Below are 17,253 nucleotides of genomic sequence, written 5' to 3'. Positions count from 1 at the left end.
TAGGGTGGAGTATAAACTCCCAAACATCCCCTTTATAGAGGGCTGGATCTGGAATCTCCAGCTTACTCTCCACTTTTCCACCTCACCTCAAATCCCCTTCCAGGACTCTTTTGTGTGTTGTCTTCTCGCATTAGATTATAAACTCCTTGAGGCCAAGGACCATCTTATTTGTATACCCCGCACTTAGCAGAATACCTGGCATGTAGTTGGCAATTTCTAAATTTTTATGCAATAAACATTGAACAGTTGTAATGTGCTTTGCAAACCTTAAAGCATCGTATAAATGCTAGCAATTGTTAACTGTCTGTACTACATCAATGTGGTTTAGTGAAAATACTGTTGTACTAGGAGGCAAGAGACCTTGGGCTGTACACTAAACAGTTGTACAACCTAAGATAAGTTATTTCACCTTTCTAGGCCTCAGTTTCCTCATATGTAAAATGAAGGAGTTGCATTAAATGACCTGTCATTTGTATCATGAATATTCCATAGTATTCGTCTTATCAAACAGTCCCATCATAATGTCTCAGTCATCCTTATAATGCTGTCTTTTCTATGCAATTAATCAATTTTAATCGCCTTTCATCATTTCCATTTTCCAGTGGTTGGAATAAAATGGAGAAACTTTGATCCTGCTGATTAAACCAATAGGGACATACAGGATAAAATTCAGAGGAATCATTTGCATAAAGCATTGAGCACAAATGCTGGTCAGCCCCCAGAGCTGTGGTCATTTTGATCCCTATTGTGCTGTGGACAATTAGAATACATCTCCTGTAACTAAGGGATCCCTGTGTGAGACCATGAAATTTCAAGTGGTAGCTGCAGTTACAAATCACAAACATAAAAGCCTCTTACCCAAATCATCAAGCTGTTTGTGGAAGTAATTGACTGATGTGGCAAATGAATCCTTTTGGATGTTGGAAACTGGAGCAGAATTTTATGAAACCTCTTTCTGTTTATTCAGGATTGTTTGGTTATATTAACAAATAATGAATGATCCTTTCTCCAAAGCAGCCATTTTCCTCTCTGGTTTCTTGATTAACATGGCATTTGTAAGGGTTCTTGGCTTTACATAAGTATAAATTATGGTGTGATTTTCAAGGAGATGTTAAATGGGAAAGGATCTATTTTGACACTAGACCTTAAGATGAATGTAGATTGAAAATATGTCTATTGTATAAAGTTGCCATTTTAAGGAAAAAATCTGCATGATTTTTAAATTTTTGGTTTTCAAAGAACTTTACATTATTTCCACAATCCTTCTTATGTAAGAAAGTTCTTATTACTAAGAACAGTCTTTTTTTTTTCTTTTTGAGGGGTGGGAAATTTGCCCAAGAAGTCCAAAAAATTGTCACAATATAGATTTCAATCATGCCCCACTATCCTCTGAATAGACTTCTTTTAAATTGTAATATGTCATATCAAATATATTCTTCCTAAGTCTATGTGATTTCCATTTTTGTCTATTAAGAGGTATTTTGAGTATTTTAATGTTCATTTTGAGTGGAAAGATTTTCTTAGGAAAATGTGCTATCAAACATACATGTCACCTGATTTATTCTGCTGATAAAATTCCAATGTATTACTCTCATAGATTTGAAATAAGTGCTCTTCATTTAGAAAATAATGATGATAATAGTAACAACAATAATAATGGCACTGAACCCTAAACTTTGTTTGCATAATATTTGAATCCTTTTATATAACGTTCTCTAAGGATACTTGCCAAACTTCGCAGCATACTAACCTTGGGGACGTGAGAATTTAAAAAAAAGAGAAAAAGAGCTATTTTTTTCTGTACTATATTTAGGTATTATTTTGTTAGACTTCAGACCTAAGTGACAAGCCTGTGGCATACATAGGAAAGCAATTAAATTAGAACAAAGAAAATAACTAACTGTGAGTTAACTTGAAATTTATCTTTTGAGTGTCATATTTAAGGACTGTCTGAAATTCCGGTAATAATTATGGAACAAGTATTGCTTGAAACTTTTCTTTCTCCTTCCTTTCTCTCTTGGCCAAATGTCCAATCAGGTCTAGTGTCTGGGAAAGGAGGGAGGGACTAATAATTCTTTTGAAAAATATATAATTATATAAACTTTGTATCTAATAAGTGCAAAGATTTAATATGCTATTTATGAAATATAATATAGTTATATAATAATATAACATAGTTAGCAAATATAACAATAATAAATGTAATAATAGCAACAATAATAAGGGTACAAATAAGAACTAATGCCCCAAAATCTATTGAGAATCTGAAAGATTAGATAGGAGGACCATAGATTCCTTGTTGGGCTTAGAGGGAGGAGCATTTAAAAACCACACTTTTTCTTTGAAACTCAAAAAATGGCATAAAAAAATCCCAACTCTGTGATATCCTTTTCTGGTGCTATTGACATTTTGTTTGGCTTATAGTCATGAAAGAGACAAAGATTTATTAATAAGCTCACAAGGAGATGGTCAGAATAAAATTTAAGAGCTTACACAATGAATATGAAATCATAGAATGTATTAAAAGGTACCATCTTGTCTGACCTCTCTATTTTATTGATGAGTTACCTGAGATCCAGAGAGATTATGGCTTGCCTATGGTCACATAACTAGGTAGTGGTAAGAATATTATTTTGTAAAATCACCAACGGACTTTGGAACAGGTATACCAAACTTTACATTACTAAGAAGCCAAAATTAACTTCTAAGAAAATTTCATAGTAATTCAACTCCTCAGATCTACATTTTTAATTGCATAGGGGAGTTAGACTGAAATACACTTCCTATACCCCAACAGTATTGGTTGTATCTCAACAAAGAATTGAAATGAAAGAATGACTTAATTAGCTTACTTAGAGGACAGCTCTTTCTGTCTCCTTTGCTAGGTGTCTTTGATACACTCTACCCATCATAGGAACCAAGCAACCAGACAGGAGCTACTAATTATCCATGTTCTTGGGTTAGTGGCTGTAGCAAACATTGGAAGAGGCCAAGTATAGACCCATCTCCATAAACATTCCATGGAAACTGCTCCAGTCCAACCAACCACTACATTTTGATGAATCAACTTCAAAACATTTGAGTGTCTGCATTAAATTCTAAGCATTCTCAATTTAAATTAGTATCTCACCCTCAATACAAATTGCAGCCTTGGACATTTAGAGCTCAAACATTTAAGATCTTTTTTTTTTTTAATGGCTATTGGCTGGATAGATGGATAGATAGATAGATGGATGGAATGAACATTAATTATAATTCCAGACACTGTGCTAAGCATGATAAAATATAAGGGAATAAGAAAACCCCTTCTCTCAAGAACTTTACATTCCAATGGGAGAAAGAGAAAAACAAAGGAAGAGGGTGCTAGAAGGGGAGAAGATGGCAATTGCTGAGTCCAAGGCTTATGAAAAAGAGGTAAAGAAATCTGGCTGAGTCCAGCCAGGAGTGAATTGAGCATGGCTGAGTTCCTCTCATGAACCAGTGTTTTTGTCAAAAACATCAATGAAACTAGCAGGCTCCAGGGCAGAAGCATAAAGACATATAGTGGAGGACATCGAGTAAGCGATGCTGGTGAGGAATTAGAGAAAATTCCCATATTAAGGAAAATTTTCATTCTTTTATTCCAAAGGCAAGATTGTGTATGTAAAATACTTCACCCTATAATTACCAAAAAGTCATCTCAAGCATTGTGAGACTGAACCATGTCATCAACCTCCCCCCCCAAAAAAATGATAATCTTCCCTAACCTTTCTTTCATTCCTCAAAAAACATGATGCTAAATTAGGATGATTTCTATCTTTATGAAAACCATATTCAAGAATAAATTACTTTTATAGTACTTTATTGATTCTGCTTATTTTATTTTGTGAAAATTTTCCTTTATCTTATAATATGAATTCTCTTTATCCTGTAGAACCAACAGATGAGTTGAAGATAAGAAGCCACAGTACAGAACCACTACCAAAGCTGGAAAACAAAGAGAGAGGCCATCACAGAGCATCTTCCTCTAGAGAGCCAATAAAAGCTCAGGAATGGGATGGAACACCAGGACCACCAGTAACATCCAGTAGACTGGGAAGATCCTCTGTTAGTCCAACCTTGTTAGCAGGAAACAGCAGCTCAGGTAAAATGTAGTAATTAACTTCACTAATTTAATGTTTGGAAATTGATTATTGTGTTCTCATGAGCTGGTTTCCCAAATTGGTGGGTTTGAAGATCAATCACAAACTTCTCAGTCTTAATTCAAAGAAAGAACCGATTTATCCATTCACATTTCTTCGTTGTACTTACCATGGGAGTGGGGTAAGGAGCAGAAGGTAGGGTGTGAAATGATGACTTCTTTCATTTGAAGAACTCTTTAATTTAGCTTCCCTCCACTAATGCAAATCGCACAACCATCAACTGTCTGAGTTCCTGAGAGGTTACATTATTTGCCTATGGTCATAGAGCTAGTATGTAGCAGAGATTGGTCATCAATCCAGATTTTCCTTACTTAAATATCAGGCCTATAACAAATAGTCACACTTCATCGTATGTAGTTACATCTTTAGGACAAAATGAAATCATTGTGCTGGCCTTTTTATCTTACTGGATTCCATTATTATTATTTTAAAAGACCTAGAGAAGGACCCTGATCCACTATGGAGTACATGTAGGTCACAGAGGTGAGTGGCAATGTTCAATTCTACTTATCAATGAAATACTTTAATGTAATAAACCACCCACTTAAAAGCATTGGGAGTTGAAATTTAAGATTGGGAAATCTAGATGTGGAATTGGAACCTAAGTCCTCTGGCTCTGAATTCTTTGTTCTTCTTTGGCGTGTCATTGCTTCTCTTCCATATCTGAGCTTTGCCCAAATTTTCTGGCATAGTCTTTGAAAACTTAGAGCATAGAAGGCATAGAAATAGGATCACACCATCTAAGACATATATATATATATATATATATATATATATAATATATATATATATATATATATACACACACACACACACACACACACACACACACACACACACACACACACACACACATATGCACACAGATATACATAATATACATATATACATATATATTATTTATATATATAATCTTGCCTAATTATAATTGCTCACTTCCAAATGGACACGAAATGATACAGCAGATTAAACATAAGCAAAATAGGACTGTTAGGGATAAAAACAGGATGGAGACAAATAAAAGATAGATAAAGTATGGTTGTAACCAGGCTCCTGAGATTAACTAAATACTAAAATTGTGTATGAATTTGGCTCCACATTTCCTGGCAACTGAGATAAAGCTCTTAACTCACAATTAGATTACCCATTCTCAAATTTCAACTCCCAATGCTTTTAAGTTGGTGCTTTGTCATATTAAAATATTTAATCGATAAATAGAATTGAACAGGAATATAAAGACTTCATATGTTTTCTTTGAAGTGATGAAAATAACATGCCGGACTCATGTAGAGTTAGCAAAGAAAATAAACAACAATTAAGCAAAAATGCTCCCTGCTGCTTTCAGGTTTCTTCTCCTTCAGGCAGACAAAGCTCTGAAGAAATGATCAGTCTCTTAATGTTCTTTTCAAGTGAGATACTCATTCTCAGAAGCAATTAACATGAGTTCATTCTGTGATTCCCCTTGACTGTGATTGTGGGTTGAGCTGAATGACTCTTCACTCCTGTTGAAAGAATGTTTGGGGAAGTACCCATGCAAACATTTTCTTAGCTAACTTAATACAACTTGAGGTATTGCCTTCTTCAATATTTCAAAAGATAGGTGATATTACTGATGGCCAGCTTTCCTTTTGGTATCATTAATGGGTGTCCCTTAGCAGATGGAGAGATGAATTTCTGTGCCACTCCAAAATCCCAAAATTTTATAGCCCATCCATTGTGGTGAGCTTCTCCCTTATTTAATGTGGTCCCTGGACAAGTATCCAAGTAACATTTACTTGGAGCCTTTTCCATTTGTTAAGATCTATGACAGCTTGAAGTTTACTGACACTGTCTTTGAGAAGTTAGGGTCTCCATTACTGCAAAACAATGATTGGGAATAGTCATCATCTATAGTGGCTAGAGCACTGGTCTGGAGTCAGGAAGACCTGAGTTCAGTTCAAGCCTCAGATTCTTATTAGCTGTGTGATCTGAAACAGTCACTCAACCTCTGTTTCCCTTAATCCAATGAAGAAAGAAATGGCAAACCACTCCAAAATCTTTGCCAAGAAACCCTATGGACAGAATTGGTGCGTCATGGTCTACAGGGTCATGAAGAGGTGGACGTGACTTAATGACTGAACAACAACATTCAGTCTAATAGGCTAAGTGATTCAAATGACCTCTTGGGTAAAGAGCATCTTTATGGGTGTGGAAGAAATAAATAAAGGTCTTAAAGTCTTTAAAGTAAATGGACTGGGACAAGGAACTTAGGACTAAGGGGTAGGGAAGGATTTCCTATATGCTTTGTTTTTTTATGAATCAGTTAAATTTTTTTCAGTGTCTACTATATGTAAGAAAGGCATTGTGCTAGACAGTGGAGATGATCAAAAATAATAAAAAAAATATGCAATTGCAAAATTGGGTGATCTAGTGAAAAAATTGCTGAATTTCAAGTCAGAGAACCTGGGTGGAGATATCAACTTGATTCCTTTGCCAATCATTTGGGACCTTAATTTACTCATCTGCTGAAAAGATGGAAATGGATTAGATGATCTCTAGGTTTCTTTCAGCTATAAATCCTGTTATTCTATGAGGATGGAAAGGGCTTTGATACTATTCTTCATATACGTAAAAACATGTATATCTATTTAAGGAATTATACTAGTACTAGAGATAGAAGATAAAGTGATTGAATAAAAGGAAGATTGGATTTGAGCCAGAGGACCAGGGTCCAAATCCCAATTTCTTCAATTACTACTGTGACTATATTACATTAAACTAGATGCTTAGCCTCTCAATTTTGATTGGACAGGATCATAGCTCTAAAGCAAGAAGTGACATCAGAAGAATTCTAAAGTGAGTAAACCGGGGCACATAGAAGGTAAACAACTTTCCAAGGTCACAGAAGTGGCAGAGCTGGAATTCAAAGTATATGGCTGCCAGCTTAGTTCTCATTCCATTGCTTCATACTGCCTCCTATGACCTCTAAATTCCTTCTAGTGCTATAACACAGTTCTACAATATGAATTCCAGATGTCCCATTTTATAAACAAAAGCCCAAATTTGTTAGCAAGATAATGGATTGTACTTGCAAGCATTTTATATTTTGCTAAATAGTAGAAATGTGCCCACAAATAGGTGAAATATTATTAATGTTTATGGATGTTCTTATAAGAAATTCAAAGGGAAATATAATTGAAGTGAGAATTTTGACAAGAATTTATCATTTTCTTTTCTGACATACTGTCTAAACAACCTATTCTTTTTCTCATGTTCCCATCTCTGTACTAGTTCTTTTTGTCTTATTCGTAAGACTAATTTCCCACGACATGTTCAAATGGCAGATAAAAATTACTTTCTTTAAGAGAAAGGAATGAAAGTAAATTTTTTGAGGGGAGCAGCTATTTGGGTTCTTTTTCTTTATATTCCCATTATTTTGCTCATATGTTTTGTTCTTTAAAAGAAAAAAAAATTCCATTGTATTGAATTGCATTTCAGGAATAAAGAATTGGGTTAGACTTTTGATCATCCGAATTTATTTGGAGAAGTACTCTTTCTAGGGAAATATAATTTAATAATTTCACATAAAGGTAAAATTCCTGGGGACTCAGAGTTCCACTGCTGACATGCTTACAGGTATCTGTCATCATACAGGGCATTATTATTTCATGAAATCTTTAAAATCCTAGTAACATGAAAATTGTAAGACAATTAGAATGGCCACATTTATCTCTAGTCCCCATGTATATTTTGAAAAGGAAATCAGGAATTTTCCTTAAATATAAATGAATTTACCAGTTGTGTGTGGAGTCTATTGTATGTCCAGACCTGAGCTATATCACATTGTGAAATGTTACAAAGTAATAGTAATAATCTCATTGACATAGAATTCTAACATTTAAAAATAATTTTGTTTACAAATATAAGATAGGCTTTAAGTATTATCATTCACAATTTATAGAAGTACTACTTGAACCTCAGAGGTGTTAAGTAACTTGGGTATGGTAATGATTCCACTAAGTGTCAGAGTCTAGATTTGTACCATCATCTCCTGATTCAATCATCTGAGTTTTTTTTTCTTCATTCTGTTTTTCCCATTATACCTTGCATATCCAAAAAAAGTATAAAATATAATACTTGCCTCCTATCTCTTGTGTATTTTCTTTGAAACATATATTAGGTAATGGTTTGAAGAAAATCAATTAGTAGGCATATGCATTGTTCTTGCCAGAGCTTGCCATTGGCTAAAGTTGAGGTAGGGAAAAATGAGTCAACATTGCCCAGTTCACAATCTCCCACCTTCTTCTTAGACTCTGACTCCCTACCACATGCCCCCATTCAATTTTCACTTTTGGGTAAGAAGATCAAACAGCAATGCGGAGCTAAGTAGGTGCTAAGTCCTCATTTACAAGTGGTGTTTAAACTAGATTTTAAACTTGAAAGTAAATATAAATATAAGATTTAAAACTTTACAAATCTTCTCTCACAAATATGTTTGCATTCACAGATTGATACCTTTGCATATGAGTTTCCTTACTTAAGGTACTTCTCAGTCATTTTCCAATAGATTCATCAACTTTATCACTGAAATCTTTGTTGTTTTGTGTGAGTTTTCTTTAGTAACTAAAGGGGATGATTTAAAAGATTGTCCTGTGAGTGAGAATGAAACAGGATCCAGACCTTTGTGTAATTAATTCCTTCTTTCTTCACATAAAACACTGGAAGGGTGGCACAGTTTAAATTAATATGACATAAAATCTTATAATTAGTCAATCAACAAAGGCACTGAGTCAAGAAGAGCATATGTAGACAATAGTAGAGCTATAATCCTAACTGAAAGATGAGTGTTGGAAAGTCTAAGGATATGAATTTAAGTAGGGGAGGTCAGATCATGGAAGACCTTGAGATCTAAGCAATGTATTATTTAAAGATAAGCAAATGTTTACGTATGTGTATATAATTCACATGTAGGTATGCAAATAAATAAAAATACTCTATATATGTATGTGTATGTCAGAATATAAGCACATGTATGCATATGTAGTGATATTCTCAATTTACTCTCCTCACCCATTACCAGGTCCTCACTTCTCTGCTGTCTACATCTGCCCCTCAGGGATAAAAAACATATTCCTGAGGGGCAGTGGAGTTCTAATACTATCATCTGAAGCTCCCTTTCTGGTATATTCCCCCTTAATTCTTCCTGGTGATAAGTACTCCACTATCAGTTAAATAATTGATATTATCTTAATATATTATTGATTAAGAGCATTTGGGATTTTCAAAAGTATACACACACACACACACACACACACACACACTCTATATAAGTATATATATATATATGTATATATATATATATATGTGTGTGTGTGTGTTTGTATGTATATATGTGTGTGTGTGTGTGTGTGTGTGTGTGTGTGTGTGTGGAGAGAGAGAGAGAGAGAGAGAGAGATGTAGATATAGGTAGAGATCTATACATATACTGCAGAAAATACAGAGTGAACAGAATTATAAACATATTATCTCAGAGTGGAGTAGATTTTCCCCTCCACCACCTAAATCCTTATGGACAGTCAGCTCAACTTAAAAGAGGTTGCTATTAATCTAGCTCTCCAAATTCCCTTCTTTGCACATTATAGCCTTTGGATGATTTGCCCCCTTGTGGCAGGACATTGCATCTCAGCTGCTTGGTGTCTCCTCCAGTAGGATGGATCTGGTAGGTTATTCCTAAAGGCTGGGTCCTGGATTGGGCTTACCTTCCAGCATACTTTGGTATAGATTCCAGTTACTGGAGCTCTGGAGGCTATTATAACCTTTCAAAGATCATAAGACCATGACCTAGTCTCTTCTGTCTCCTATATACAATGATCTTGAAAATAAATAAAGTAATTATTTATTCATATACTCATTTATTTACTCATTTACTCATATCCTGGACTTCTATTGAAGTAGGTAAAAAAATGTTCTCTTTCATTTATAAAAGTGATAACACTGACTTGCCATCAGTAATTCAGAGACTTTGGATTGTCTTTCCTGTCAGAGGTGATGGATTTCATAGATTCACAGAATCCCAGAATTGGAAGGGAGCTCAAAGTCCACCTACTTCAACCCATACCTGAACAGGAATCCTCTCCATGACAAATCTTTAAAATAGTTACCCACCTTTTGGTTAAAGACCTTTTCAAGTATACTGTATGATGTATGTATATATGTACATATATATATATATATATATATATATATATATATATATATACATTTATGTGTGTGGGTATAGTTTCAACTCAACTTTCATATACCACATAAAATTTATATATCTATTTCTATAGCAAAACATAAAAGGACATGAAAGTACATGAAACTTTAAATCTCTTGCGTAGCTTGTTTCCCCTTTTACATATATGATAAATATAACATATAGCTTTCAAAGATGTTGTTTGTATGTAATTCTCTCAAAAATGTGTTGATCTTCCTGCTTTTCTATTCTGAGAATTTTTTTAAATGATAGCGCTGAGTGGAGCAGGTCCCTTTCCCTGTTTCTGACTCAGATTCCTTTTCCATACAAGGAGGGGAATTAGATCAGAAGATCTTTAAGGTCCCATCCAGTTCCAACATTTTCTTCCATCTTTTGATTAACTTGTTTTAATATACTTTGTGCAAAAGTGGTCAGTCTTTCAACAAGTATGCATTAAGTACCTTTGTGTCTAGCACTATGTTAGATGCTTGGTTGTTCTCTGTTCTCTGAAGAGGACAAGATGACATCGCTATGTTGGAGTCAATGTACGGTGTGTCCAACTATGGCTGATTAGACCAATATGATCTTGGGAGGCTCTACCTTAGAAGCTTGGGTTATAAAGAAAGACAAAAGACAGCTCCCTACTCAAGAACCTCAGAGTCTAATGGAATGGGCAAATGGACTGTTTTGTGAGAAAAGCAGTAGGGATGGTTGTACCATTGGGTCACAGAGCAAATCAGCTGTGAGAATTAGGAGGGTGCCAGACTATGAAGATCTTTGATGCCAGACAGAGGGTATAGTTGATTCTGGAGGTGAGAGGGATGCAGTAGAAGTTATTGTCTGGAAGGATAGTGGAAGCCTATGGAAGCCTGGAGGCCTATGTGCTAGAGGATGACTAAGATCTCTTCTAGTAATAATATTTTATGACTGATTGGAGAAGACACAGGTTTAAAAATTCTGATTTATACTAGTTTGACAACGATGTATTAATATTTTAAAATAACCAATAATTCCCTCTAGGTTCACAGAATTAACAACTACATTTATGTGTGTGGGCATGAGAGAAGGATCCGTCATGTAGTCAATCTCATTTACATATCTATGCCAGTATACTTTCCGCTCCATGATGTTGCTACACTGGGGTCAATACTTTCCCTCTGTGGTTCCTCTGGGTTCTTGCACTACTCCTCTTTCTCAGGATCACAGAAGACCAGCTAGTTCAGTCCATACTTTAAAAGGAATGCCATTTATGGCATACCCTTTACTTGGGAACCTACAAAGAAATAGAACAAGACCAGTCATGCCATCTGAGCACAGCTCTAATTGTTAGGAAGATTTCTGCAATAGCAGGCCTAAATTTGCCTCTTTGTCTCTTCTATTTCTTTCTTCTAATTTAGTTCTTTGGCAAAATAGACCAAGCCTTTTCATATAATGACCCTTTAAATTATTAGAGATAGCTTTTTATGGTCTATCGATGCACATATGCACATGTATGTGTGTATAAATAGATAGCACTTTCCAAATCTTAAACTGCTATATAAATACTATTGTTTAATTTAATAAATAAGTAATAAAATAAATGTGTTTATATATATATATATATATGATAAACATAGAATTATTATCATTATCTTAAGATGGGATGGTCACATGGCAAAAGCGAGGAATGAGAAGAGGACTGTCAAGCTGCCTCATTAGTTGGGAGAAAGTAAGGAAGTCCTCTACACTTTGAGAAGAGACCCTCTGTGGTGAAATATTGGGTAGACAAAGAGGAAGTTACACAGTTTGTCAGACATGGATGGATTGTAAGCTGCATAACTGAAAGGAACTCTCAAATTGATTAAGATCACAGAGCCATGTGCATATTGTAACTATTCTCTTGTCCTAAGTTTTCTGTTCTCCAGGATAAATATGAACTCATTCTCCAACTGCTCTTTATAAGACATAATGTCTCAATGATGATCTCAAAGCCTTTTACTATCCTGATTACTCTTCTCTGAATTCTCTCCAGTTTATTAATGGCTTTTTTTCTTGACTGTACTCTGTGATCTTGTCCTTAGCCTGGCTCTAAGTTAAGCCTCTACCAGCTTCCACAGGATCTATGGGCTTTTAGATTCTGCCTCCCCTAGGCTATCATTACTAAAAAACTCATCATTTCATATCTTGCAATCTAACAGACCACGGAGCAGAAGACAATTTGCCGTAACCTACTCTTCTTTCTAGTTCTAAGACAGTGATTATTTAGCTCATCAGGGAACATTTTCTGAATTCTACTGCTGGGTTCTGCCATCTGCCTTTACCCTCAGGTATTAAACGAAGAACTCCTTTATTTCAAAGTACAATCAAAAGCATGAAACTTTCCCATTCTGAATTGGTTTTTATAAAACACTAAATTATTCATTTTCCTGATATTCTCACTACTTTCTCTGTATATGACATCCATGTAACTGAGGGTCAAATATAATTGATTATGTCAGCTTAGTTATATATTTATTTCAATACTTTGGGCAAAGAGTATATAAATGAGTTTACTGAGAAAGAAGGAAAAATTAAAGCCATTTCATCCATTCATTCAAAAAATTCATTCATTCATTCAACAAACTCTGTACAAAGTAGTATCCTAGGCCCTATGAGTCATACACAGATGATTAAGAAATGATCCCTTTCTGACCTCCAGGAACTTGTAAAGTAGTTGTAGTAGTACTAGTAGTTAATAAATATAGGAAGAATGAGATAACAATTATAATTATAAATACATAAAACAGTACCTACCTCTGTAAAGCACTTCATACTCTACTTAATCTAGTTTTCAAAGCATTTTCAAGAATATTATTTCATGTGATCCTCACAACCACCTGGCAAGGTAGACAGGGCAGGTATTATTATCCTTGTTTTATAGACAAGGGGAATGAGGTTCACTAGGGTCATACAGCTACCAGAGCTAAGAGCTAGAATTAGAAAGAAGTCAGGATGTCTGACTCTTAGGCAGTTCATTTCACAGAAACAAATAGCTTTTCAAAGTAACTTGTGATTATTCCCCATTCCTGAGGAAGACTCTCCCTTTTTGCCAATCATTGGTAGAACAAATATTTTGAACCAGTTTTCCCATTAGATTGTAAGTTCTTTGAGGACTAGCCCTGTTTTACCCTTTCCATATCCCTAACATTTAGCATAGTGCCTGACATATAATATATGATTAATATATGTTTATTGATTTGGTCCACATGGACACTGAACCCATTAACATGGTTTCTAGCCAACTGAGGTAAACAGTCAAAATTTTCAATTATTCCCAGGGTTCATCATGCAATAAAGTGCTTCATTACCCTGAAAACAGCTAGAGAGAAAGATGTTCCACATTTGGTTGCAAATTCCTTATAGTATAGCACTATTTAGCCCCCACATGCTCTAGGGAAAGTTTCATGTGGAAATAGACTTAGAAAAAGAGTCAAAGTTTAATTCAAAAAGGAAGGGCATGAAATGGAGTAATTCTTTCACACTGATGAAATCATGTAAGTAATGTAGCAGACTGGTCAAATTTGAGAGGGCCAGAAGCAATGCAATAACAAAGTTTTCTTTTGTTTTGTTTTCCTTTAACACAAACTCCTTGTGACTTTTACTCTAGGAGAGAATTCTGTCATAGGGCTATGTCTGACACTTGCTTCTTATTGGTATTACTACAGACTTTTCAGTCTGATCATTTGGAAAAGCTAGATTTGGAAGTTTATAATCAAATAGCTGACTAGAGTACAATGAAAGGACAGTTTTTAATAAAATCTCTCTTCAAAAATAAATAGACAAAAACAAAAACTAGATGCTTGTACTTTTAAATCCAGAAAATTCTATTTTGCATGGGATATTGTATACATTATGACAATTCAAGGGAGAGCTAAAAGCCTCTGATGAATGGTGACCCAAATGGGATTTAATATTTAAACCTAGGCTAGTGTGCACCAATTCCTTGACCAGACCCTGCCTCTAGTTGAATTTTAAAGGAACCTCGTGCTATTTAAGTGAAGTGACAGCCATTAGCCACCCACAAAATGAAAGCTTGCTTCTTATGCTGTAGTCAGAACCTATGAAAGTGTATGTTCTGGAATGACAACCTAATGACTTAGACCCAAAGGAGGAGATGATAACTAATATTTTTTTTTCACTGCCATCTCCTGTCCAAGGTGGTAACTGCAGTTAAGTTTTGGAAATGCTTCCTCCCCATCTCTCCCACTTTGTTTCCTTCCTGTTCTCCGGCTTTTTAAGTCAATTTACTTGATAGCTGGCCAGTGTTTTATATTTTCCTGCTGTGAACTTGAGAAGTGAAAAGGGAGAGAGAGTATTCATTTGATCAGACTTCATAAACAAGTAACATAATAAATAATTAATATTCTGAGTGATTATAGGCCAAAAGAAAATAGTTGGAGCAATAGCAAATTAACATGTGGTCACAGAAATTTGTAGCATTTATACAGTACTTTAGGATTTGCAAAGTATTTAATATGTATTAGCTCATTTGATTCTTACATCAACTCTATGGAATAGGTGATTTTGTTATTCCCATTTTACAGATAAGGAAACTGACTTTCCTGAGGTCAAACAGTCAGTAAATATCAGGCACAATCTTCTGACTCCAAATCCAAAACTTTATCCATTGCACCACAGTTTCTAGCCAGCTAAGGTAAACCCTCATAATTCCCAATTATTCCAGGGTTCATTATGTAATAAAGTGCTTCATTACTCTGAAAATTGGAGATGTCCCACACTAGGTCACAAATTCCTTGTGGAATAGCCCTATTCACTCCCTTTGGAAGGTTCCATGTAGGAACAGACTTAGAAAAAATGTTAAAGTCAAATTATGAAGCAGAGGAAGAGAGACGGAAATGGAGCAATGCCTATGAAAATGAGAGATAGACAGAAAGAGAGACAGAGACAAAGACAGAAACAGAGCTGATAGAGGTGTCATAGCAAATTAATTTGGCTGTCCTAAATTTTAATTATCCACAGATTAGAACAATCAGTCTTTCTAAAGTTGCTGCGCATTTTATTGAGTAGCAGCTACTATCTTCATGAGACTCCCCTCTTGGTGTAAACAAGAAAAATACTTCAAAAACTTGCTTTATTTTATTGTTGTCAGTAGAGCCAACGTTCACCTTCTCCTCTTCTCTACCTCTAATGTTCTTTTTCTTCAGTGTTCCCAGGATGTGCCCACTCCAGCCACTCAAGACAGGGGCAAAGTGAACTCTTCTATCTCACAACTATTTCAGCTTCTATTATATCAATAAAGACTTTTGACAGTAGAGACACACAGAGTCACAGGATGGGATAAGGAAAATGGGAGAGCCCAGAACCTCCATTTCTCGTGGATCCTAGAGTACCCACTCTGTATTTTCTGTCTACCTCCTCTAATAGGGCATTTGACCCTTTTCATGTCATGGACCCTTTTGGCAATCCAGTGAAGCCTATGGAACCTCTCTAAGAACAATGTTTTTAAATGCATAAAATAAAATAAATAATATTGCAAAAGTAACCAATTATATAAAAATACTGTCATCTATTATATATGTATGTACACACACACTTACATGTACATATACATATATACACATGTGTATATATGTATATGTATTTTTTTTTTAAAGTTCACAGACCCAAGGTTAAGAAAATCTATTCTACGTGAACTTGGGAGAACTTGTGGAATAACAGAATGGTGATTATAATCATTGTGTCCTTAAGTGACCACTGTGACCTTACCTCTGAGCTGCTTCCTTCGCATGCTCTCTTACACTCTGAATTTTTTCTAAATGAGATCAATTGTGGAAATAAATTCAGTGAAGGACAGTTTGTTTCAAACACTATCAAAGAGTATTTAGTTCCTGAAATTCTAAAAGAATCTCATTATGCGAATTTTCTCTCCTAATGGCAGCTCTATGTTAAGAACTTTAACAAAAAATATTCTAGCCAGGTGAATGTCCATGTCCTTTCTTTAGTTTCCTGAAACTTTGAACTTCCTCTATAATGCAGGCTTTTATGTTCAGCAAATCACTGTTTCCTTTTAGAAATGAGAAAACCATCCTAAATACCATGAAACTAATAATAACCTTTTACTATTTACCATGGTAAAGATAAAAGGTTGAGAGTAGAAAAATGCAACCCCTAAATAATTCAAAGACTAGTTCATTTTAGTGAACCCCAGAGTTTCAGATGTCTTCTTTAAACCATCAAACTTTTTTTTTCCAGAGGCTTTAACAAATAAGAAAATGAATGGTTGTGAGTTTTCTTTTTGCTGTTGGACTCTCCCCATATACTTTGAACCTTCTGTAAGAGAAGTGAAAATGAGAAAGACATAAAAACAAGAGAAAGGAAGAAAAAGCAACATGTCTCAAGAACAATCAAGAGTTTTCAAGTGACTATAAGAATTATAGATTTTTCCATACTTTATCTCTAAATGAAAGGATAAAATTTAGTGCTGGGAGAGACCTTAGGAAATATCTTTACAATTCATCTAATCCATCTCTTTTTTATAGATAAGAAAAATGAGACCAAGAAAATTCCAGGGACGTTCCCAGGTTTCTCCAGGCAGGGGATTCTCACTCAAGTCCCATGACTTCCAAGTTCAGTGTTCTTTCCACTAGATGTAACCTAACCCTGTTTACAAGTGATGCAAGTATGATAAAGGGAGATGATGTCACTATCTCACAGTCACACATGCATTATCAAAGAGGGAAAAATATATGCATGGTATTTGGGACACATGCCTGCCAGAAACAGTTTTATTAATTTATGCTTAGAGGGATACAACAATGGGTAGCTTCTACATGTCTTTGAAAAATCTCTCCAATGCTAGTCATTTTGAAGTTACAA

At 35.0% G+C, this 17,253-nt stretch overlaps 1 protein-coding gene across 1 annotated transcript in view; it reads left to right on the top strand.

Moving 5' to 3' along the window:
• Window positions 1-17,253, top strand: part of NYAP2 (neuronal tyrosine-phosphorylated phosphoinositide-3-kinase adaptor 2) — a 325,867-nt gene that overhangs the window by 242,271 nt on the left and 66,343 nt on the right. Inside the window, exon 5 of the mRNA XM_020975494.2 lies at window positions 3,914-4,123. Coding sequence (XP_020831153.1) covers window positions 3,914-4,123 — 210 coding nt within the window. The remainder of the gene's footprint in view (window positions 1-3,913; window positions 4,124-17,253) is intronic.

Source organism: Phascolarctos cinereus, unplaced genomic scaffold, assembly GCF_003287225.1.
Source record: "Phascolarctos cinereus isolate Bilbo 61053 unplaced genomic scaffold, phaCin_HiC Scaffold_7;HRSCAF=346, whole genome shotgun sequence".
Lineage (NCBI taxonomy): Eukaryota > Metazoa > Chordata > Mammalia > Diprotodontia > Phascolarctidae > Phascolarctos > Phascolarctos cinereus.
Note: the sequence above shows the minus strand (reverse complement) of the source record. Positions and strands in the feature narration are given on the sequence as shown.